This window comes from Clinocottus analis, unplaced genomic scaffold (genome assembly GCF_023055335.1).
Source record: "Clinocottus analis isolate CAN_PGR_092001 unplaced genomic scaffold, fCliAna1.0.p SCAF_23, whole genome shotgun sequence".
NCBI classification, from domain to species: domain Eukaryota; kingdom Metazoa; phylum Chordata; class Actinopteri; order Perciformes; family Cottidae; genus Clinocottus; species Clinocottus analis.
The window spans coordinates 8145494-8169578 of record NW_027175965.1 but is presented as its reverse complement, the minus strand read 5'-3'; the positions used below and the strand labels follow the sequence as shown (position 1 = coordinate 8169578).

The 24085-nt window shown below is 41.4% G+C and overlaps 3 protein-coding genes across 6 annotated transcripts in view; 2 read left to right on the top strand and 1 right to left on the bottom strand.

The window, feature by feature from the left end:
* Window positions 1-6483: 6483 nt before the first annotated feature.
* On the top strand, window positions 6484-10289 carry ifi44g (interferon induced protein 44g). Its single transcript, XM_068589507.1, has 8 exons — window positions 6484-6611; window positions 6694-6866; window positions 7139-7190; window positions 7400-7595; window positions 8178-8330; window positions 8669-8840; window positions 9249-9349; window positions 9818-10289. Exons 1-8 carry the CDS (start codon window positions 6583-6585, stop codon window positions 10007-10009), a joined length of 1068 nt encoding a protein of 355 aa, XP_068445608.1. The 5' UTR covers window positions 6484-6582; the 3' UTR covers window positions 10010-10289.
* A 751-nt stretch (window positions 10290-11040) lies between these two features.
* On the top strand, window positions 11041-15832 carry LOC137793398 (interferon-induced protein 44-like). The gene is made up of 8 exons (XM_068589506.1): window positions 11041-11092; window positions 11666-12178; window positions 12661-12709; window positions 13021-13216; window positions 13314-13466; window positions 13574-13745; window positions 14601-14701; window positions 15169-15832. Exons 2-8 carry the CDS (start codon window positions 11707-11709, stop codon window positions 15358-15360), a joined length of 1335 nt encoding a protein of 444 aa, XP_068445607.1. The 5' UTR covers window positions 11041-11092; window positions 11666-11706; the 3' UTR covers window positions 15361-15832.
* Window positions 15833-24085, bottom strand: part of rabgap1l (RAB GTPase activating protein 1-like) — a 91599-nt gene continuing 83346 nt past the window's right edge. For all 4 annotated transcript variants that reach the window (XM_068589502.1, XM_068589503.1, XM_068589504.1 and 1 more), the window contains 6 exons: window positions 21958-22068; window positions 21458-21562; window positions 20898-20981; window positions 20560-20631; window positions 19721-19921; window positions 15833-19172 (listed from right to left, as the gene is read on the bottom strand). In XM_068589502.1, coding sequence (XP_068445603.1) covers window positions 19017-19172; window positions 19721-19921; window positions 20560-20631; window positions 20898-20981; window positions 21458-21562; window positions 21958-22068 — 729 coding nt within the window. In that variant the 3' untranslated portion in view covers window positions 15833-19016. The remainder of the gene's footprint in view (window positions 19173-19720; window positions 19922-20559; window positions 20632-20897; window positions 20982-21457; window positions 21563-21957; window positions 22069-24085) is intronic.

The window sequence follows — 24085 nt, the reverse complement described above, 5'->3', positions numbered from 1 at the left end:
CAGACGTTGAAATGGACCTACACCACCTTCTCTGACCCAGTTATCTTTGGCTCTTCTTATATTTACTTAACAACTCTCATAAAAATGTATTCATTCCACAAGCCGTTTATGAATATGGCCTAAAGGATAGTGTGCCAAAGTCCCGTGACAGCGAGACACTTGACAGCGTGACTCTTGAATAACGGCTTGTTTACAACAGCGTGAGGCAGATTTCCTGAGTACGTGGACCAGCGAGGCCTTCCTGCTGTACAAGTCTTTCTATATCTTAAGGATTGTCCTTTTAGCACGAGCATCATTCTTGTTTGGCAGTTGGGATCCAAGCAGACACTCTTCATCCTTATAGAAAAAAATCAGTAATTATGGAAAACTTTTTAAAGGAGAAAATATGAACTTTTATATTTCTCCTTTTGCAAGTTTTCCAAATTGCTGAACACAAGTTGCATGTTGGACCGCGATCGTTCTCCAAACTAGCTGTGATGTCAGAGTTTGCTCGTACAAACACACACACACACACACACACACACACACACACACACACACACACACACACACACACACACACACACACGCGCCTTAAACTCAGATTCAAGATGAGCAGAGAGAAACTTTCCTCCGTCAGCAGACAACAACCTTCTCGAGTAAAACTCCACACATTCTGCACAGCGAAGGCCAAACAACAAGTGGAGCAACATCAACACCTTTGTAGTGAAGGAGGACTTCAAGGATACAAAATATTGTTATGCCATTGCAGTTTTTTTTATTTTTCTGGGTTAAAACATCAACTGAAGTCGTAGTTGATGTTTTAAACTAAATACTTGCTGAGAGCCTGAGAGGTTTTCATGAACACAACACACAAATAAATGCTTATTGGACAGAAAGCATTAAAGTTGGAGGAAGTAATCTTTAAAAATTGAGTTTGCTAAACATTTTTGAAGACTTATTTCCATTTAATTTATTGATTGCTGTTGGGATTTAATGATAAATTCAACAAATATAACTTCATTTTTGTTTTTTCAAACCAATGTTAAGATTTATTAAAAATATGTTCATATGGACTTATTGGGAAAATGTAAGAATTATAATGTCTCGTAATCGTAAGAATCTTTGGATCACCACAAGTCCCTCAACCCTCTAGTTTTAGGTAAAAGACATCAACTTCAAAACGTTGCAAAGCTTGTTTGCTAACATTGCTAACAGCTGAGCTAGAAAAGATCTCTTGCTTTGCCTTTCTGCTCGGCTACTTTTATCCCCGTCAGCGTCACATGTTACTGGTGCATGCTTGTGTCCAGTTCAGCACACAGCTGTCATCACTGGTGACACTGGTAGAAATGAAAGCAGCGTTGCTCCGCCAGCACTTTGCAGCAACGTGTTTACCAGACAAACACTGATCTTCTTTGCCATCTGTGGTTTTTAAATAGCTCGACTAAGATAGGTGTAAAATATATTTTGGTCCCTTGTGGCACACCCAAAGGTATCGACTATAATGACACGCTGGGTGTTTTGAGGTGAGTCACGGACAGCTGTGTGTCTGAGACCACAACAACCCAGAGACATTCAAGTGACATCATCATCAAGTCACATCGTTAAACATCACTAACCGTCTCATCACAACTGTCAATTTAGACTCTGCACCCAGAAACAGACCAGGGAGAAGTCATCATTATGATTATTATTATTATTATTATTATTATGTGAACAGTTTCTGTCACATGTCGTGTGCTGTAACTCTGTTACGTTGCTCATTCTGGTCACATGACATCTGTTGTTTCTGTCCGTCCGGGGAGAGGGATCCTCCTCTGTCGCTCTCCTGAAGGTTTCTTCCTTTTCTTTTCCATGTAAAAGGGTTTTTACCATCTTTATTTGGGAGTTTTTCCTGATCCAGATCCAGATTGTAAAGCCCTCCGAGTCAAATGTTGCATTCGTGATTTTGGGCGATATGAAATAAACTGAATTGAAATCAAAAACACTATCGCCCTAAAGTATCCCTCTCACTGTACCAGAACAGACAGAGAACAGATACTGTGCATACATTACTGTGTAGTTATGTTACATAATGTACTACAAGTTGTACTTGCTCCAGACATGGAACAGGCTGCTGTCAAACATGCAGCAAGGTAAACTCTGTCGTGCTCGTACCTGCAGGGGCCTTCACAGACCCTTCAGCTGTCAGCTATTCGTTCTTAGAAAGTGCTGCAAAATAAACAGGAAACACTGACAGCTTCCCTGCTGACATCGTGTTGAGGAATGCCGATTATTAAAGTTAATTGTATGCAGGTTATCAGGAACGTGCCATCAGTATTTTAAGCTCATTAGTGGGAGATGTCAGTTAATCTAACTGCTTGCTGATTAAACTTTACCTCACAGCGTCAGAAATCAACTTTTAAGCTAGTTCTGGGATTTCCTAACTCCCTTTTTTCTGCATCTAACACAACCTTCTAAAGAGATTCATCGCTTTCACAGCAGCTTTGCTCAAAGGCACAGTGGTAGTTGTTAAAGGAGAACAGCTCTTTCTCAACCCAAAGTCAACAAAGCCTGCAACCTTACAATCATAAACCATATTTTCATCCCATCACGTGACTTTGAGTTTAAACCACTCGCTCTCTATTTAAACGAACAAATTCGACGGCTCACGTTTCACTTACACTCAGATGTGATGACTCCGTCTGGCCGGCTGCCCTCTGTACATGGCACCGCGAGCATGAGCAGATGTCTTGTACATCATGTCCTGTCCAACTCGGAGCTGTCACAACACAAATGGAGCAGTTTACAGTTTAGGTACAATAAATCGGGGAAAAATAGAAAGACAAAAATAGACTTATTAAACAAAAATAATGCAAAGGAACAAGGACAAGTTGCCATCTGCGCTCACACAGCAGACAGGAAATCACTGCTGCAGATCACATCCCAAGTTTCCAGACCATTTTCCAATGTCATTATGTCCGCCATAGTCATGCATACAGGTGAATTGTTTTATTTTTCCTTGGAGCAATGTCATATGCAAGCTAAAACAACACCTGTCACACTAACCACACAAACAAACAGCCTGCAATGTGTTTTCCAGTTGTTGTTTTGTTTTTTCAAGGCCTCTCTTCAACTCCAACCCGTTTCAGCCAGATCACTGCAGCGCTCTTCGGGGAAGTTTGCCAGCAGAGATAGAGAGAGAGAGAGAGAGAGAGAGAGAGAGAGAGAGAGAGAGAGAGGAGTTCATGCTATGCGTGTCACCCAGTGTGATACGGTTGGTGATGGGGTGTGTTCCTGTAACAGACTGCTGTGTCACACGGCGACATCGTCGGCATAGCTCCCCGTTTAGACGGCGCACATCTCGCCTCTCAGCTGCAGCGCTCTGCTCCACTGAAACCAGCTGGAGCTGCTGAGTCAGAGTCTGAACTTCCTCAACTCACAATCCCAGATTAAGATGAGGAAGAGCCGCTGTGAAGGTGTTAACGATCAATAAATCAGTACGTCTCGACATCAAATATGAGATGTGGGGTCATTGTGAACAAAACAGAGGACAGGGAGCTTCTGCACCTGCTGCTTCTGTTTTGAAATCAAAAACTCCAGAAGCAAGATTCTGTGGTATTCATGGCCTGGTATGATATATTATATGATATATAGATATGTTTAACATTATCTGTCTTACGTCAGTATTAAATTTGCTTAAAAAGTGCACTATTATGCTTGCTTGGAAATAAAAAATGTCAATCCTTTTAAATATTAATGACTGACTACCAGACTATCCAAACCAGACGAACTGCAAAACAAACATTAATTATCCATAAAAGTCACATAAGTTACATAACCCAAGGCCTTAGTACATTACATATATGTATAAATACATATCATCAGTTTCAGGAGACAGTACAGTTGAATCATGTGTTCTGTTTTGTAATTCTGCAGAAAAACATCCACCGTCCACAAATAACCTGCAGACAGTACTTACTGCCCAACCGTCAACAGTTCAATCCCTTCTAATGACACCCAGTCATGACCTCAAGGTGCAGGGAGTATTTTTGATTTGGGTGTTGCAGTCTGATAAACAAGGAAGCTCCAACGGATGTGGCGGGCTTCTCAAACGTTGCATGTTTCAGTTTGGGAACATGAAAGGTCGACTCCGTCTGCGTTCTTTTCTGGGTATTTCCAATGGAAATGTGGACTCCAGCGTAAACAAAAAGCAGTGACGAAGGTTACAGTGCTGATGCACAGAAGCTAAGAACGAGGCTTATATATGTCGCTCAGCTTTCGTGCCAGTATTCCTGTCTGCTTCTCCCAACTGGGAGCGTTCGGACTACCATCCAAGCTCCAATACGGCAATACACTCACTAAGTATCTGTAGCGAGAACATTCATCATGCAGAACTCTACGTAAAAAAAAAGCCATTTAAAACGCTAAAATACACATACTTTGACCAACATTACGTCATTTTGTGCTTTTAAATACATCACAAACACCCCTGAGGAACCACAGAATCATATGAAAACCTAAAAATAAATAAATATATCATGGATCCACCCGTTAAGTATGAGATGTGTTGCTGCTTGTTTGGTAAATCCCAGCGTAAACCCTCATGTGTCCATCCAAAAGGCAGCTCGGCATCAGCAAGTCTTTCCACATGCTCTGGAAATAAAAACTATTTTGCTGTCTCAGCAAAAGCTCGGCATGGACACGAGGTCATAATAGATAGCTGTTCCTCGTTGTGGGCTGCTATTACGCATGATCAGTCGCAGGCTGCGAGACAAAATAGCCCCGATGAAGCCGTGCCGAATGACGGACAACTGAACTCAAAGACCCTGCTGAGCGTGAAAACAACACATATGATTTCATTTGTTATTGATTTAAATCTCATGAAGCATGCATGGAAGTGTTACCCAATGAAATCTACTGTTGTGGTGTAAACATGCAGATGATTTGGTGACATTTTTAACACATGAAGACCTGGTAGATGTGATCTCTTGCAGGATTCCTAAAGGGGCCCATTGGGCCTGGAGCTGAATCTGAGGCTGCTTTGATGAACACCAGAGCTGGAGGAGAGGCATGTAAGAAAACACACACACACCGACGTGACAGCAGAGAAGAGCCCAGAAAATACCAGTTTAGTGTCGAATAGCAACAATATGATCAACAAACAGAGTTCATGGGGAAATGAGACAGACGTGAATAAGAACTGAATTCTGCTGACGGTGCTAAAACATGTACGAGAGGTAAGACTTCCTGAGGGAACTTCAGCTCAGCTCCATTTCCTTTCATTCACATATAAACTGCACAACGAACCCTCTCACAAACAAGTCAAGAAACACGTGTGCGCACACATGCACACGCACACACACACACACACACACACACACAGCAATCACCACCATTATTATAAAGTAATATTCAAACACATTCAGTTATGAAAAGCTACTGAGTGATGCTGCTGACTGTGTGTCAGGACGTGTGGAGGAGTTTTGGGATATCAGGCCGCGTGTTCTCCTTGTGGAGGAAAGGGAATGAAGGGTGGCCACAGGTGGACCCTGCTGTCAGCATCAAGCTTCAAACACAAGACCAGAGCGCCCACTAGTGGATAAGATGAGTAGAAACAATAGAAACATATATATATATATATATATACTGTAGATTGCCTGCTCAGTAGTCCAGCCCTCATCTCTACTTAAATAGCGTAAAGTACATGCACGTCTTCTTTCGCCATGTTGAAATCATCGCCTGCATGTCTCTGCTGTGATGTCCTCATCCAATAATATAAACTGTATAAACACATATTAGGCTACTTATAAACGGTTGTGAAATCAAATCATGTCAATCAACAATTAGGGTAATCAATGAGTATTTGTATCATAACATTTCTTCAATTGATATTCACAAGTGCCCCAAACGCATGTGAGACGTTGATGCCTCTCTGGCAGACATCTCGAGCCCTTTATGAACACTTTCAGTAAGACAACATTAGATGCTGACTTTGCCTAAGGGAATTACCCAGAATGCATTGCAACACGCAGTTCCCAATGGAAGAATGGAGACGTAAAAAAAAAAGATAAACAAAGAAGCACGTGGGCATTTAGTCCAATGAAATACCTTTACAACATTATGGATTAAAAATGAAACATTAAAACATGAATTAGAGGAATGCAAGCAGAATATAAATATATATATATATATATATATATATATATATATATATATATATATATACATATATATATATATATATATATATATTGTTTGAATATATATATATATATATATATATATATATATATATATATATATATATATATATATATATATACACACACACACACACACACACACACACACATTCATCAAAGATTTCATTTTGAATTTTAAAATATTTTAAATAAATAATTGAAAACGACTTGAGGAAGACGTTGAAATCAGTGAATAAAAATAATAAAAATAAATACACAATTGTACACAATATTGTTTTGATGTAGTCACGTGATGTTGCAGCAAAACGCTGCACAGAGTTTCACTTTCTTTTCCCCAGAAAGGGAGTTTCTCTGCTTCATGTCCTGACGTCTGTCCTCGAGCTGCTGTTGGTCGCCACGTCTACATGCAGAAGAGATCATGGAGAAACCAACTGAAGACAAACGAAAGTAATATTTTACGCACGCAGACTTTTAGCGGGAGTTAAGGTTCGCAGGTAGACTGATGCATGTGATTTGTTTTCCTCATCAGGGCGGGGGGCTTTGCATTTGGAGTCCCTGCTCCATCCGCATTTGGCGCAGGTCCGTCTGCTTCAGCGAAACCTGCTTTCAACGTGTTCGGGTCCACCACAGAGTCTTCTAGCTTAGTTGCAGAGGCCAGTTCAACAGAGAAAAAGGACAACAATCATGCGTTTGCATTCCCAGGTAAGCAACTTCACAGTCCCACACCAAGACAACTGTCAAAGAGCAGCCCTACCGTTGAATATGTCGGCTACTCTTGTGCGTTTCCTCCATTGTTTGAATGCATTGTTTAAAAAAAGAAAAAAGAGTAGACGCAGTGGAAATAGTCCCAAACAATAAAGGCCTTCTTCAAAACCTTTCATGCAATGAACAAAATGCTATAAATCATTTTCATTCAGTAATGTGCAAAAAGAGAGGTGAAAGATGGAAACGAAACCCCAACATCTTCTCCGCAGGAGTTCAATCAAACGTGGTGTCTCAATGGAGAGACATGGAGTGGACAGAAGAGTGAGTAAAAATGACTTTCTATCAGCATAGAAGGTGCATTGACAAAATAAGCAAACTTTTCCTTTCCTTCTCAATAAATGTAAACAGGATGTGAATATGAAAAATAAATAAATGTCATTCAAGTCAAGTTTGCAACTATTTGAATCAATAATAATAATTTTGTATGTTTAATTAAAGTGAAAAATAAACTATCTTGACTTCTAATCTAGGAAAAAGACGAGCCTGAGGAAGACCATCAGCTCCTACGTACCGAGAACTGCCGACGTGAATCAGGCTCAGGTTCTCCTTCTGGGTCCGGTTGGTTCTGGAAAGTCCAGCTTCATCAGCTCAGTCCAGTCCGTGTTCAACGGAAGAGTCAGCAACCGAGCCATGGTGGGCTCTTCCTCCACCAGCTTCACCAAGAAGGTACAAGTAGAGCAGCGACCTGTAACTGAGAGAATTCACTCCAAATAATACACATTTTATTTAGACGCTAAATCAGCTTAAATGTATCGTAGGGTTTCTAATAATGGGGAGATACTGAAGAGTGTGTGCCTTGGAGTAAGACATTGAATCCCTGGATTCAAGCGGGTATCTGAGCAATTCACCCACATAAAGGAAGAACACGCCTAAACTCTGCAACATTAGGTCAAAGGTCGAACTCAACAGCCACTCGAGAGCTTCTCTTTAAATCTCATGTTTTTTTTTTAGTGAATGAGGTTTGCCTGGTTATCAGGAAGTTGAAACATTCACTCGTGTTTCAGACGTTTTTTCCAATTCAAGAATGTACTTTCACGCTCAATTCAAAGTTAAATGCTGAATGGCATCAACATAACAACACAATTAAATATATATCAATATAGATATCGACACAAAAAGCAACACTGAACCACCATTTCTCAAGTTTGTCCTCCAGAAGACCGTCTCGGCGCGTCCCTCCAATCGACAGGACTGTTGGGATGCTTTAGGCGTCCATCCCATTTAACTTGGTGTGTGTGTGTGGGTCAGCTGCAGTCCTTCAACATCCACGGTCAGAATGGAGAGGATCCTACTGGACTGATATTGTGCGACATGATGGGCCTGGGAGGTGGAGAGATGACCGGGCCGACCCTCCACGACATCCTGTCCATCATTAAAGGTCACGTGCCCGAGGGGCACAAGGTAGGTGACCATCTTGTGGTGTTGTAGCATTGCGCTAAAGATTAGCAACGCCGGTGTTTCGTAGGTTGTTTTGGTCCAGACTGAAATGTTTCTCACCAACCACCGAATGGATTGGCACAGTGTTGGATACAGACTCTCATGAATCCCAGAGGATGCATGTCTAATGACTTTGGTGGTCCTCTGACTTTACTTCTAGCGTTTATGTTTGTGGTTTTGAGTGAAAATGCCTCAAGCCCAATTGCCTTGAAGTTTGCAGAGACAGTGATGAATTATTAAAGTTTTATTGGTCCTCTTAACACTCAACTTGAGTCGCGTTGCTCTTCATTTCTCTCTCTCAGTTCAGCCCAGACCAGCCAGTGAGGTCAGAGACTGCGGGCTACGTGAAGAGGCCAACCCTCCAAAATAAGATCCACTGTGTGGCCTTCGTGGTGGACGCCTCTAAAGTCCTGACTTACCCTAAAAGCCTCAGCGCCACCTTCCAGCAGCTCCGGGAGCACATCAGTGACCTGGGTAAGAAAAGGAAAAACAAAGCAAAGACGGTTTCACCAACTGATTGAAGTTCCTTGTCAAACTTTGACTTTTGAAACCAAAGTGGAAAAGCAGTACTTTGTCAGTTTTTACCTTTTATTATTTCATTTTTAATTTACCTTTTAGGTTTCCTTGTTTAGAATGTGTTCATAACATACTCATTAATATCATTATCCGCAAAGATTTCTCCAACCTGTTTATTTTTTTTTGCATTTGTTTTTGATGCAGAAGTGCAGCAGAACTTTAGCTTTAAAACCTTTTTAGAAATCAACTGAAATAAGCACTGTTGTAATTCTAACTGTCAGTTCATTTGTTTCTCTGGAGCATGACAATTCAAATGTGTTTAATTGCGATGAAACCTGAAAGACAGCCGTGTGTTGTGCCTGTCAGGTGTTCACCAGGTGGCTCTTCTGACCCACGTGGACCACATTTGTTCAGAAACGGACAAAGACGCCTCCCAGGTTTACAAGAGTCGCATCATTAAAGACATGGTAGGTTGAAATAAACCTTATGCAGTTTAGAAGTCTTGTAATTTAACTCAAACATTTCCTCTCATGATCTGTCAATGAGAAATGGAAATGCACTAACCACCTGACCGTGAAGGTGTTGCATGATACAGACACTGAGGTTGTCATTTAGTCAACATGCCTTATGAATTAGTAACTTGTCATGATTTAGTGTAATATGTGGGTCAACTTCTCTATGTGGTCTACAATGTGGATACAACATATAGGGCACATTAAAGTATGTGGAGTATTCTATTGCATTATAAATGATCAAACTGAAGGATTTGATATATTTTGAATGCCTTTTTTATGGGTGATTGTTTTTTGTACTCTTTGTACAGATCCTTTTTATTTTGTATTACTCTGTCGAGATTATTTTCAAACTAAAAGTACTTGACTTAATAAACTCGAGTCGCTCGTTTCAAACCACGGCGCTCTCCCGTGTGTTTGCAGATGGGTAAAGCTGCAGCGCTGTTGGGCATGTCCACCTCCTACATCATGCCGGTGAAGAACTACTCATCCCAGCTGGACCTGGACCTGAACACTGATGTGCTTCTGCTCAGCGCTGTGGACCACATCCTGGAGTACACTGACCTGCATTTCCAGGACAATACATCCCACCACGCGGGGCCAAAGATAGACTAAGACATTCCTTTTTTTTCTAAACATATTGACTTGGGGAAAGGGATGAAGCATTTTGTGAACAGGATTTGATCATTTCTGACTATCAAAGCTACAGTACAATCACATAAAATGTCACACATAGTGGCTTTAAACTTCCATGTGAACCTTTGTGCTATCATGTTTTTTTTAAATAAATTAGAATGGACATTTTTTTTAATAATTCAGAATAACATCGGAACTTTGTAGTATGTTTTTTGTAAGCATGAACTATTCTCTTTCTATCATGAGCAATGAGCCTCTTGAGTTGCAGTTTTCTTAATTGTTACATCATAAAAGGTGCTGCTTTCATGTTTAAAATAAATACTTTACTGAATATGCATGTATCAGTTTGTTTGTCCAAATCCCTCACAGGTTGTACAAATGACATATGGAACATTATGTACAAACTAAACATGATTCATCTGCAGCTAAAACATAATATGATGATTTACACGAGAAACACAACTTCCTGTTAGTTCTGCTCTTCAGACTACTTGTAGTTCACACATCACATATGGATTTATTCATATCTGTTTATAAATATCTGTTACTGGAGAAATGAGTGTGCAGCTGCATCCTTTATTCTTGACATGTCCATGTAATACATTACTACTGGTTCTGATTTCACATAAAACAAGGATTTCATACAACACGTGGTGTTTGCTGTCAGATCTAAGAGCCAATCAACTGTCTGATGTGGCGACACCCAGGTGTTTCCCATCATGCACTGGGCCAGAAGTCGGTGCAGAGCTGCTGCAGAGTAAAAGCATCTAGAAAGTAATCACATACAGATCGACTCCAAAACCAACACTGTCTTGATTCTGTTACTTCAGGCGTTGAAGTAATAAAAACATTTTTGCTAAAATGGCATTAGTACCTTGAATGGCTAAATAGTTCACTCTGAATTTGTTTTAAACTAATACCGAAAAACTAAATGAGTTTATTTAGAGACACATATTTTATTTTGAAGGCCAGATTATCCCCGTTCGGACACTTCCAGTTTCGTTTCTGGAGAAACTGCGCGTCTCCTGTTCGTGCTGCTCACCAACCACGACTACTGGCAAGGTGAGACTGAACACCTTTATATAGTTATTTTAATATTAAAAGGGTTCATATCTTGATACAATTTAATATAAATTAGCCAGTGGGATTTAACGGTGGATTACTTTTGTGATTGTCACTGAGGGTGTGGCAAACCTGGATTAACACCCAACCATCAAAAAAACAAACTATAAACAAACAGATCCAAAAGTTCCTTTCTGGTTGAAACCATATACGACACTAAATATGATTTATACATTAATTAATCATCGCAGTTGCAGTCGGTAGTGAGACTGAGGGGGTGGCAAACCTTTTCTTTATTCTGGTATCAAACGGTGGCCTTGTTTGAGCAAAAACATTTACAGTTTATACTATTTTTTTGAAGGGAAATCTCTTATTTTGAGTCCTAACTTTGATACAATGAGGACAAATGTTTGTTACTCTTGAAGTATGAATTACATTTGATGACAAGCTATTGGATCATATGTATTATTGTATTTTTACACCTTGAACACTAGGTAGCGACCCACATACATCTAGTTCATCCAGTGAGGATTAAAATAAGTAAAATGTTGTTTCTTTTTGTCGACACCAAAGGGAGAACATTCACTGTCCTTCACACAGACCGACTGTCCACCATGAACTCCATGCTGACCAGGAGCCAGCAGAGAACGATCTGCAGCCAGCTGGGAAGAGTCAAACTGCGGCTGCTGTACAAGGCCAGCCTCCACGGTTTCACAAGCGCGGCCTTCCACCAGCGATGTGACAGCCGCTGTCCCACAGTGTCTGTGGGCTACAACACTGCAGGTCATGTGTTTGGAGGCCACACCAAGCAACCCTTCAGTCAGTCTGGGCAGTACGCGCACGATGACAAGGCCTTCCTTTTTACCTTCAGTGGAGAAACGCTTCTTACGTATCCAGTCATTCTCCCAGCTAATGCAGTGAGAATGATAAGTAAGTGTGGTCCATATTTTGGAGAAACGTTGGTTCTTAACTATGGAAACAAAGCAGCCGTCTATTCCCAACCAGGGACTTATTACAACTTCGATGCTGCAGAGATGCATGGCAACGACCTCATCCTGACCGAGTGTGAAGTCTATGAAGTGGAGGGTAAGTTCAATATAAATGTTATTATTATGCACATATTTGGGGTGGTAAAAGACTGAGTCTAACATTTAAATTTCAAGATTTTAATCAAAAGATGAATATGACATTAATATAAATTAAATGTATTACAAAACACAACACGCATGAATAAATATGATTATTCCAACTTGTGTTTGTTCGAATGAATGAACCAGGTGCAGCAGCAGCTCTGCAGGTACTGATAGACTCTTGCAGGATAAATAAAGTATAAGTAAAGTATAAGCAAATTATTTATCTATCCGTCTTAAAGGGACAGTTCACCCAAAATCAAAAATGCATGTTTTTCCTCTTACCTCTAGTGTTATTTATCAATGTAGATTGTTTGTCATTGTTTGTGGATTTATTTATTTGTGATTATAAATATGTATTTATGTAGAAATGTGCGTGTAGCTGCTGGGTGTTTAATAAAACTTGAACAGATCATTGTTGTTTTCGCTCTTCAACAGAAACCCCAGAACTTGAGAAGCCTTGGAGGACCATCACCTGGGAATCAGAGTGAGATGGATCCTGCACATAATGAGATTTACACACTTTATACTGTATGACACAAGTTCATGCGATATGCAACGCTGCGACGCTTGACTGGGCGTACTATACCAACTACGATTAGAATGGACTCTTGCTTACTGGGCTATACAACTTAGAAATGCACAATTCTTCTTATTTTCTTCATTATGTCTGCAACCAAGACTGCTACCATCACAGCAGTCAACGGGCTGTGTGCACAAAATACCTTTTTTATATTACAACCAGGCTGAAAACAACCAATAAAAAGTACAACGAAATATACTTTCTTCATTCTACAGGAAGAGGAAGGAGCTGATCGAGAGTGTTAAGTGTTACAAACCCACAGAGAGCTCCGTGTCCCAGTTACGAGTCCTGCTCATTGGACCGGTTGGAGCTGGAAAGTCCAGCTTCTTCAATTCAATCAACTCTGTGTTCAGAGGCCACGTCACCAATCAGGCCATCTCTGGCTGCTCGGCCACCAGCCTCACCACACAGGTTAGGTTTCCCTTTTCATGGTGATTGGTTTCAGAATAAAACCCTGCACGGTCCCCACTTTGTGGTTTGTTACTCCAATCGTTTTTGTTCTCAACAGTTTCGCACCTACTCGGTGAAAGATGGACGAGAAGGAAAACCCCTGCCAATCATCTTCTGCGACACCATGGGACTGGAGGAGAGCACTGGGGCGGGGCTTGACATCGACGACATCTGCAGCATCCTTAAAGGTCATCTGCCCGATCGTTACCAGGTGCGGCTTTCTGTGACGTTAAGCAGGGAAATGAATGTCGTAGCCACCGATTTGGTCGCAGTTAACTCAAACCGTCCGTGTCTTTCACCCTCGACTGAACGACTCAGTTCAACCCGTCTGCGCCTCTGAATTCGGACGCCAACGGCTATCGTAAGTCTCCGGTTCTGAACGACACGGTCCACTGCGTGGCCTACGTCGCCGATGCCTGCAAGGTGTCCATCATGTCCCAAAAGCTGCAGGAGAAGATGGATGCTATCCGCAGAAAGATCAACGCAATGGGTCAGTCAGATTTAATTTCAAATCATTATAATGAAGACATACGTGTACTGTTTAGAAAATATCAGAATAAGTTTTCTTAATCACAATGTAGCATAACAAACAGTCATCCTATCGGGTCCCTTGTAGGTATGCAGTCTATTTAAATAATGCCAACATTAATTGTTTTTATATTTATAGGAAAAACATTGTTGTGTTAGCAGTCCACCTTCACTTATCCTACAAGACCAGGTTTACAGCTTTTGGCACAGCTGGTAGTGAAGCTGTAAATGTACTGTGTCACTGATCAACTACTCGCTTACAAGTAGTATTGCAGTATTTCTACTAACGCTTCTCTCAGCTGCACGATTGAACTCGTGGTGGTTTCATGAGTTTTGTTCTGTGCTCACAAGGTAAACGTTTAACTTTGTGAAAATCACGGACATTTCCACTTCTTATTAGGGGTGGGAATCACCAAAGGTCCCACGATACAATATCGTCCTGGCACGATATTATCGCGATACATATATTGCGATATAATGTGATTTATTACATTTTTTTCAACCGCAAATTGTCAACAAAATTGTCACCAAAACGTTAGGTATTGATTAAATAAAAACATTGATACTCGGGTCCCGTGTATCGATATAATATCGCCAAACAAAATATCGCGATACTATGCTGTATCGATTTTTTTCCCCCACATCTACTTCTTATACTAAGTTCTGAACTGTGAAAATGTATGCAAACATTTTTTACAATGAAGCAAAAAACCGCAATGTCCATAGAATATATGCCAAATTCCTCCGACAGTCTGCAAAGAAATGCACACAAATCAACAGCATTTTGTAAATATCCCGTCTGCTGTGTTGTTTCCAGGGATTCCTCAGCTGGTCCTGCTCACTAAGGTGGATGAAGCCTGCCCTTTGGTGGCCAAAGATGTGAGAAACGTTTACAAGAGCGGCTACATCAAGGAAGTGGTGAGGATGTTATTGTGCTTTACAGAAGAAATGAACTCTAAACCATTTAGTCGGGTTGTAATGTGTTTTTATTTGATAGCTCCAATTCAGATACTTGATGGTGTTGAATTGAAGATGTTTTAGGATTTTCTGCTAAAAGGCCAGAGATTGTAGGGAACCTTGGCTCTTGTTTTTTTGTACTCGAACAATATTAAATGAGTGAGATGGCAGGCAATCAAACAGGTGTAACAGGCCAAGTTAACCCCGCCCAGAGTACACCTGGGTATATTTGGCCCAGGCCAGAGTCTTAGACGGTTTAATCAGATCTGATTCAGCAAATCAACAGCTAGCGTGGAATGTCAGGCTGTCCAAATACACCAATTCTCCAAAGTCAAACATGCATTTTTTTTAACAAAGTGTAGTCGTTGCGTCACAAACGTTGGCAACACTCTTTGTTGTCTTTTAGAAACGGGTCTTTTGCGTTTCAGATGCAGGAGGTGAGCGTTCGGGTCGGCGTGCCGGTGTCCTGTGTGGTTCCAGTGAAGAATTACAGCGAGGAGTTGGAGGTGAATCACAACTGCGACATCCTGCTGCTCAGCGCCGTCATCCAGATGTTTCGCTTCGCTGATAATTACTTTGATGAAATCAGTGACCGATTAAGCGCCACGGAAATGATATGATAGGACTCATTTGTGCAGCAGTTGTTTGTATCTCGTTCCAACTGCAATGAAAAGTCCTTCAAGATGACTCCAACGTTCAGCAGGTCGGGTCCAAGAGGACTAATCTCATTCATATTCTTGCCGTTGTACTCCATAAATGGATAAATGCCTGATAATAAACTGTCATTATGAAGAAAAACATCAATATAACAGGTGATTTGAGACTCAGCAGTGCTAATACTAAACTAAAACACTTCTTTCCAGTCTTTTTTCCTTTTTCTTTCACCAAGCTTTGTAGTAATACATCTTTTTCTGAAGAGTATTTCATGCCATGGAAACAACTTCCCAGTATCTGCAGACAAAAGTCCTACGTATTAGCTTGTGCTTCTAGTTTGTCACTTGCAAACTTCCTTTAGTAAATCTTTCATCATTCCTAAACTGTAATAATTAAAGTCAGAATTGTGTCGTTCAATAAAAGTTCAAAGTGCATGAATGAACAGAAAAACTGAACTTTATTAATGTCAGAGAGTGTTTGTACAGCGAACAGTGGCGTCGGACCAGCGGAGGCGCGATCCCTCTGCGCAACACACATCACCTCTTATCAGCCTGCTTTTACACTATGCAAATTAATTGAATTAAGAGTGGATTATAAATTGGCAGCTGTCCTCTCAGTGACAGTAATAAGTTAAAAAATAACTGCTCTGTGATCAGGATGGCTTTTAAAACAAACACACATCTTGAAATAGTGTTTAAAATACAGATGCGTTAGTGCACGTAAAAGACAAGGAGCTTCCTCCAGCGCGGCAACGTCTGACATTAAACTGGCCGTACGTTGTCGTACTGCGACGGTCAAAAGGTGTGGCCCACAAGAACGATGGACGAGGGAAGAAGGAATGTCCTGTGAATGCAAAACGTTGGATTTAAGGACTCCTTCCTCTCCCTTTCCATCATATTGATGCACTTCCTTGAGCAGAGCTGCTCCGTGGCCACCATTGGTGGAGCGGTAGTCGTACTGGGAGTCAATTACATGGAGCAGATCTGTGGATGGGATGACATTGGTTGTTGGTGAGGTTGGTTCAGGTCATGAGGAGCACAGAGGAAGACCACAGAGGACGGAGAGCAGAGGGGAGGAGGAGGCTCTTATGGCACAGCTGGCACTCGCCGGCATTTCAAAACAGTCGGGTGTCTTCCCTCTAATCAGCCAACAGCTTCCGTCGAAAAAAAAAAAAAAAAAGGCATCCATGTGAAGAAGAAACCATTTCAACTTCCACCACTTGAGTTACAGTGCAGAACACACTTGTACATACACACATGGAAAAACACACTTGCTCACAAAGTACACATGGGCTTGGTCAAAGTCCAAAAGCTGATTTCAGTGACAACCAGAGGAGAATAAAGCGGGACATTTGGCAGCTTCACTGCAGCTCTCTGCTATGAGCACGAGCACGCAGTCATGTTGAAGCAAAACAGCATTTTGGCCTCACATGTTCTTTTTATCAACCAGCAGTGGAATGACAACGTGTTTGTAGTTTTTATTTTTCTTCAGAGTCAATAAAGCACGTGTTCAGTTCGAACTTTTTTTTTGTTTAACTACATTGTTCTAGTTAAAGATTACCACAACTTAATCTTGCTTATTAATGTAATGCTAGGCGTTTATTTAGGGATGAATTGTGCTACACAACGGATACTTTAGAGCACACACTGTACTAGAAAGTTACCCAATGTAATGCGCTGACTCGCATCTACGGGGAATATTGATGAGTATGAGGATTTAAAACATGTTGTGTGTGCTTTCTCTGCGTAGTGTTACCTAACAGATCCACTCATGATCACTGGAAAAGGATTATCTGGCTCTTCGGAAGCCATTTTCATCTCCAGCAGGAGGACCATGCAATTGATCGCTAGTGTGCAAGTGAGTGAGTGAGTGAGTGAGTGAGCATCTCTGTATCTGTCCAAGGTGAGTTTACATTGTACATTTACATTGTAGGTGTCCAGTAGTAGCTACTTGCTTTAAAACACCTGTTTTATTCTGCCATCCGGCCTGCTCGCTAGTGATAACACTGCAGAGCGCTTCTCCGACCTCCCTGCCGACACTCTAATAACAGTTTGTTGTGGATTTAGCAAACAGCTAATGGAAAGAAAGGTGTTTTGGGGCTAAAAGGTAGTGGAACCACACACACACACACACACACACACACTGCTGTACCTCAATGTAACACAGCTGCTGCGCTACAGACACCGTGGGGAGTTTAACTTGTGTTTTTGCGGCGCCTCACTAAGTCTCCACAGGGAGTTAGACAATTGTTGGTTGTAGTGATTTAATTACACAACAATGTCCATTGCAGACACACCTGGAGGACACCTGCACTATCATTATCACAGAAGGTGTGTGGCTTCGTATTATAGTAATTTAATCCTTATTAAAAATATGAAAAGACGGAACGGAAACATGAAGGGAAAAGAGACCGTTGTGATCGTAGCTGTTAACGAAATGATGACTGCATACTAGAAATCTGAATGTAGTGAAACACAAAAAAGCCAATCAAATACTTACAGGCATGAACTGGAATAAAAAAATACAATAAATTGTGATATTGCACACCTCGAGTCCTTTCAACCCGTGACAGACAAAGACAGTCGGGACATTAAGCTCTTTAAGGTCTCTGCAGGTTGTCACTTTGGTTCTTCAGCATTTGGATTCGACCGGCTCTCTCACACACACACACACACACACACACACACACACACACACACACACACACACACACACACACATAGACACAGACACACACACACACACACACACACTGTGCTTACGTCAACGTCGAGAGACGACTTTCAAAATCCAAAACGGTAAAATAAAAAAAATTTAACAAAAGTTCTCCTTGTTTTTTTTTCTTCTTCTCTTAAAGAACTGTACAAGATTATTACAAAAATCAATAATTAGTTATACATATTTATATGACAACATTGTTTACGTTATATTACTATAAAGAAATACAACTTTTTTGTGTCGGCCTTGTTTTATGCAGTATTCCTTTTTCAGAGTCCTGTGGCTTTGCTGCGATGAAGATGCTTAATGTCGATCACAATATTTATACGTGGCAAACTTATAATATCTCTGCATCTGGAGCTCAAAGCACTATCGTTGAATATTGTCCAAATTGTAAGACTGAATGTTGCCTCAAACATAAATCGCGTACAGATAAATTGACTCTGCAGTAGCATCATCTGGTCACAAGGTGTCGCTACATCCTTCACCTGGAATGAAGGATGCCATCGTGTGCGTCAACTCCAGTTTCCTACAATGAGATCCCAACAAAATTGTGTCAGCGACGACTGAACCTATAAAATAAACCAACACTGAACTTTGAATTCAATGGTTGTCGAGCCTCGCTGATCACTCGTCGCCTCCTGTCACACCAGCGGAGCAGAGAGCGTCACACAGACATTTGTTAGTTCACTCAAACGTAAACACGTAGTGGAAGACGGGCGGCAGGTCCAGTCCTCCGCTTGGTTCCTCCTCATATGCAGTCCAAGAAATCGCTTGAGCTCGGCTTAGCCGGCGGCTGGAAAAGGAATACTGCATTTCTCTACTGCTGCTTGTTTCTTCAACTTGTGTTCCTCGGCTCTAATGTGCGTCCTGCAAATGGAGGGGATGAGGGATGGAGGCTCCTCTAGGCAGGGCCGTCCTTTGGAGAGGAGGGCGTCTGGGATGTGGAGCTGGAGGACGAGGAGGAAGAGCTCTTCAGGGAGCCCAGAGTCTTGCTGAACCACGAGTTCTTGGCCGCCTGGATCTCGTTCATCAGAACTCCTCGCTGGTGCTCGAGCTCCTGCGGAGACACGAGAGGACCAGAGGGGTCAGGAGGTCGGTTGAGGAGCTCATCTTAAAAAACACAGCCTTTTGTCACGTGGCTCTGTACTCTAGCACGTTATCCAGCCCAGACGGCTACGAAACATATCTCCAATCGCACATGAGCACTTTACCACGACTGCAGATGCAAATTAGCAGACAAATGAGTCGTTTCAATGCAACCGTTGTACTCTAATACACTGACTATCTCCTCTGTGTGTCCGTCTGAGTGTCACATCCACAGTTGCATGCACTTCTATTTTAGAACGGGTGCTTTTGTATTTGCTGTCTGACGTCTGGATTATGAAGTTTTTTTCTTGTTTTTAGTGAACTGACTGGACAATGATTTGATGGATTGCCAGGAAATTTGGCACAGCTATCAATGCATCACCAATGATGATGTTTAATGCATCCTAATGTCAGTTTGATTCATTATATATAGATATTTCCTAAAGCTTCTACACCTTTGTACATTGCCCCCGCATCTCTGCAGAAGTTATGATTATTGTTTTCGATATCACTGCTGACCTGGATGCGGCACTTGGCCTCCACCAGCTGCAGTTTGGTCTGAGCCAGCTCCAGCTCCAGGTGCCTCAGCTGCTCGTTCAGGCCGTCCTTCTCCTCGTCCAACGGCCCGCTGGACGTCTTGTCTCTGCCAGGGGACGACGCCTGAAGGGACCCCAGGGTTGTGAACAGGTCCTTGCAGTGGTCGCAGCCCATGACTTTACTCTGCACAGGAACAAAAAACAAGCATATTAGCAGAGGTTCAGGTAGAAATACATATTCGTGCCCATGTACACTCGCGCGTCGGAGCAGAAATACATGCTGTGCTAAAGCTGGAGGATACATCTGGTGTGGAAAAAACCCTGACTGCTATGGAAAAGGTGAAAATCATATTTTTGGTTGGTTTTCCTTTTAAGTGCAAACTATTGCACAATATTTGTCCTGATGCAAAATTAAAATTGTGCAAATATATTTTGTGCTTGAGGACTAAGAGTACGTGATGCATATTATCCTTTAATTTTGAACTTGTAGCCAGGACTTCATGGACAAATTATGCAACAGGAAGTTGGTCCTCTCCACTTCAAACTCTTGCAAGTCCTCACAACAATGTAAATGACCATTAATCTTTAAAAAAACTGCTGGAGTGTCATGTTACCGAGGGCAGGATCCTGTGGTGAACCAACCGTCACCGTGACTGAACAGGAAGTCTTACATTTACACTTACTACAAGTTTCAGTCCTGAAAACTTTTGAATATTCTCCTCCTGTGTTACATAACTTCCTGTTTCAACTGGTAACTCTTCTTTAAGTGAACTGAAAAACAGAACGGTCTTGCTAATAATTTAGTTAACAGCGAGATCTCACCCTGACGATGTCCAGCTCTTCTTTTGATGCCGCCTGCTGCTTTTCCAGCCTGGTGCTCAGCTGGGAGCAGATCTGTAACGAGAGGAAGACGTTGGGTTGTAGAAGAGATGACATGTGAGCTATCAGACGAAAGACACATTTTAGATTTTTTAACTCAAGTTGAGCATGATGATATTTTCAATTTAAACTGTTTTCACGCACACATCTCATACTCAATAGTATGTATACAGTTCAATCTTTATTACCCTGTTGCTCTGTGTGATAGTTTTTCAAGCAGTGAAGGATATTGAACTAGTTGTGGATGAACAGTGATAGTGACACAATTATAACTCTCCAACCTGTTTGTATTCAGCTATGATCGCTGTGGTTTTCTTGATCTCCAGCTCTGCTTTCTCCAGCTCCCTCCTGAACACCTCCTTCAGCTTGGAGAGACACAACAAGATGACACAATGTTTGTAAATGTACAAATGTAGCAGTGATAAATTAGCCTTGTGAAGGATTCATAACAATCACACATTCACTGTCCAGACATAAAAGTCATGATCTAACTATCAGTCTTTCTTTAAGCATAAGGAATAAGAACAACTTTAGAAAAATTGGCCACAGGTTATGAAGGAAAAAAGTGTGTTATAGGGAAAAAGATGACGTAGCAACTCTTAATAATCTGAGTCTGGAGACACACTCACATACACAGTGGTTAAAATACCTTATAATGATCTATAATAATAATAATTTAAACATAGCTTTGTGATCACTGAGGTGTTAAGTGTCAGTCTTTTGTGTTCTCCCCCCCCTCTTGGTTTTCCCCACACAGGATCCTGTTAATTGGTTGGAAATAATTGACCAATAGGTGTCGAGGAGCTTAACGAGCTGACGGGAAGCAGAGTGCAGTTGCTACCTGAGCGGTTTCCTCCTCCTGGCGTCTCTTCTCCTCCTCCGTCTCCACCAGACGTTGCTTGGTGCTCAGCAGCTCTTTGTTCAACACATCGGACTTGTCTTCTGCCTGAGTGCACACACACACACAAACACACAATCCCTCCAATTGATACCAAATCTGAAACTTTATCACGGTGCCATTTTCACACAACTATCAGAGGGAAGGAAAACGTGGCACACTGGAACAATCTGTACTGTTAACTCAACGACGACTAACAGGAAATGTTTTTCTGCCGACACGGTTGATGTTTCTGTCAGAGAAAGGCTTTTTTTAATCAGCGTGTCACTTGTAAACGTCACTGCATGCATTTGGAGCACATTTTCCTCTTGATGTAGCTCTATGTAGAAGACAACCCTGTCGGCAGTTAGGGACAAATACACACAAACACATTCGGACTCACCAACTAAAATAATTCAGCTTTAACTTGACACACAGAAAGCAGACTGTATCGCCGTGTTTACCTGGTCAAGGTCGTTTCGAAGGGCAATCTTGCTGGTGACCAGTTCATGGGCCAAGTCGTCGTTCTCCTGTTCCAGTCTCATGCTCGCCTCCTGAAGGCGACGGTTCTCCCGCTGGACACACACAGACACACACATGGACGATGTAAGAGTAGTGTGGATGCAAAGATGGAAACAAGTCACCTATGCTATGTACTCTCAAGCAGCGGTTCTCAACTGGTGGGTGGCGGACCCGTTTTTAATGGGTCGCGGGTCTTTGCTTGGGAAAAAAAAATTCAATAAAAAAAAAAAAAAAATTATCTTGTGATTTTATTTTGAAGGGACTTTTTTACGCAGAGCAGTGTCGTTTTTTTTGCCGGCTCGTCCCTTCATGTTTTCATCAGCTTGTGCCAGTTTGGGTCAAACCATTCTGATAGGGGGGAGACTTTGGGTTTTTAGGATAATTAAATTAAACATCCTACTGAATATAAAATTCAGCTTATAAACTGACACTTAGATTTGATTGTTTTTTGTTTTGTTTTGATGGACGTCGGATCTGAAAAGATCCTTTTTTTCGTTACATCTTATGACAGAAACAGATTTATTTTGTATGAATGCTGTAACTTAAACATTTTTCATCTGTAAGAACATTATGACGAGTTGGAGTTTTGAAATTTTCTATTGATTAAAAAGGCAGCGGTTCCTCTCCTATTAGTCTTAATGTATTGTTGCAGCCCTGTAAATCTAATAAGACACACACACACACACACACACTCACACTCTCTCTCACACACACACTTAAAGTCTGCATTGTAGACGATTAGTGGCGTCTCATGACTGCTGGTCTCACATGATGGCCTCAATGGGACAAAACAGTTGACACAGTTACGAGCTGTCACTTGACGCTGATATCCTGCCCCTCTAACGATGACCTCTTCTAGCACACACACACACACACACACACACACACACACACACACACATTTTGGAGACAGTTTGTATGCTACTCTTCAGATTAAATCAACCACTTCCTGTGAGCGAGTAATGCGTTTAATTTGGGCAAACTAAGGAAAGACCTGCAGAGTCTTAATTACTGTGGGAGGTTTTTCGCTGCTGCAAATGTCTCTACACGATGTTTTAACTTGATTAGACATCCGAGTCTTCACACTTAAATATTTCACACTCTACCGTTTAACATCTGGCTAAAAACAGTCTCCAGTCTTTTGGCAATGTGGCCAATAAAGACAAATAAGGAAAATAAATTACTAATAAATGTAAAATGTCACACACCAAAGCTTTAATCTCCAGGATGAAACAATCAGGATTAGTAAAAGCTGGAAGCTTAAGAACCTGTACAAACTCTCTCATATTAAAATCTTTTTGAAAAGAGGCATCTTAATGTCCACAGCAACAACAACGACTTCCTACCGAGCAGCACAGACTCAACTCATCACATGACCCTGACAGGAGTTTCCCTCGCTCGCCTCGCTCTCCCTCTGTTGCTTTTTCACCATGCTTTTATTTTGTAGTGAGATAAATATTGAACGCAGCCGACATTGATTTTGAACAAGACACGCGCGGATCCAAAGCACAGTAAGGACATACCTGAACCTGGAGCCTGAACCATATGAAAATGTTGAGCGTAAAGTAACTAAAATCCAAAGAGGGATTCCTTCAATAAAAATGTGTTTGATTTAATTTGCTCATTTAGAAGCTGCGACATTCCTGCTTTGACTTCTCGCTTGAAGAAGAAATCTTTCCAGTGGCTGCAGAGGAAATGTCTCTAATCGGACATCTTATCAACAATAAAAGTCCTTCCTTCCTTCCTTCCTCTCTACTGAGCTCTAGTGTCTCATGAACTGCATGCTGATGTGTTTTACTACGAGGAGGCAGGCGTCTGTAACGCAACATTTGGACTCAGGAAACAAGAGGATTGCTGCAAAATATCTTGCAAAGTAAATTGGAAAAAACTGCCTTAGATATCTTTAGGTGATGTAGTTGTTATTCAACACTATCATCATGATAAAGACTTTATTTAAAGTCAAATTAAATGGGTCTCCATGGTCTAATAAAAGTATATTTCATCCATCAGCATCAGCAGTTCAATATGCGGAGAATCATAGAGTCATAGTGGCTAAAGTAGCAGGATATT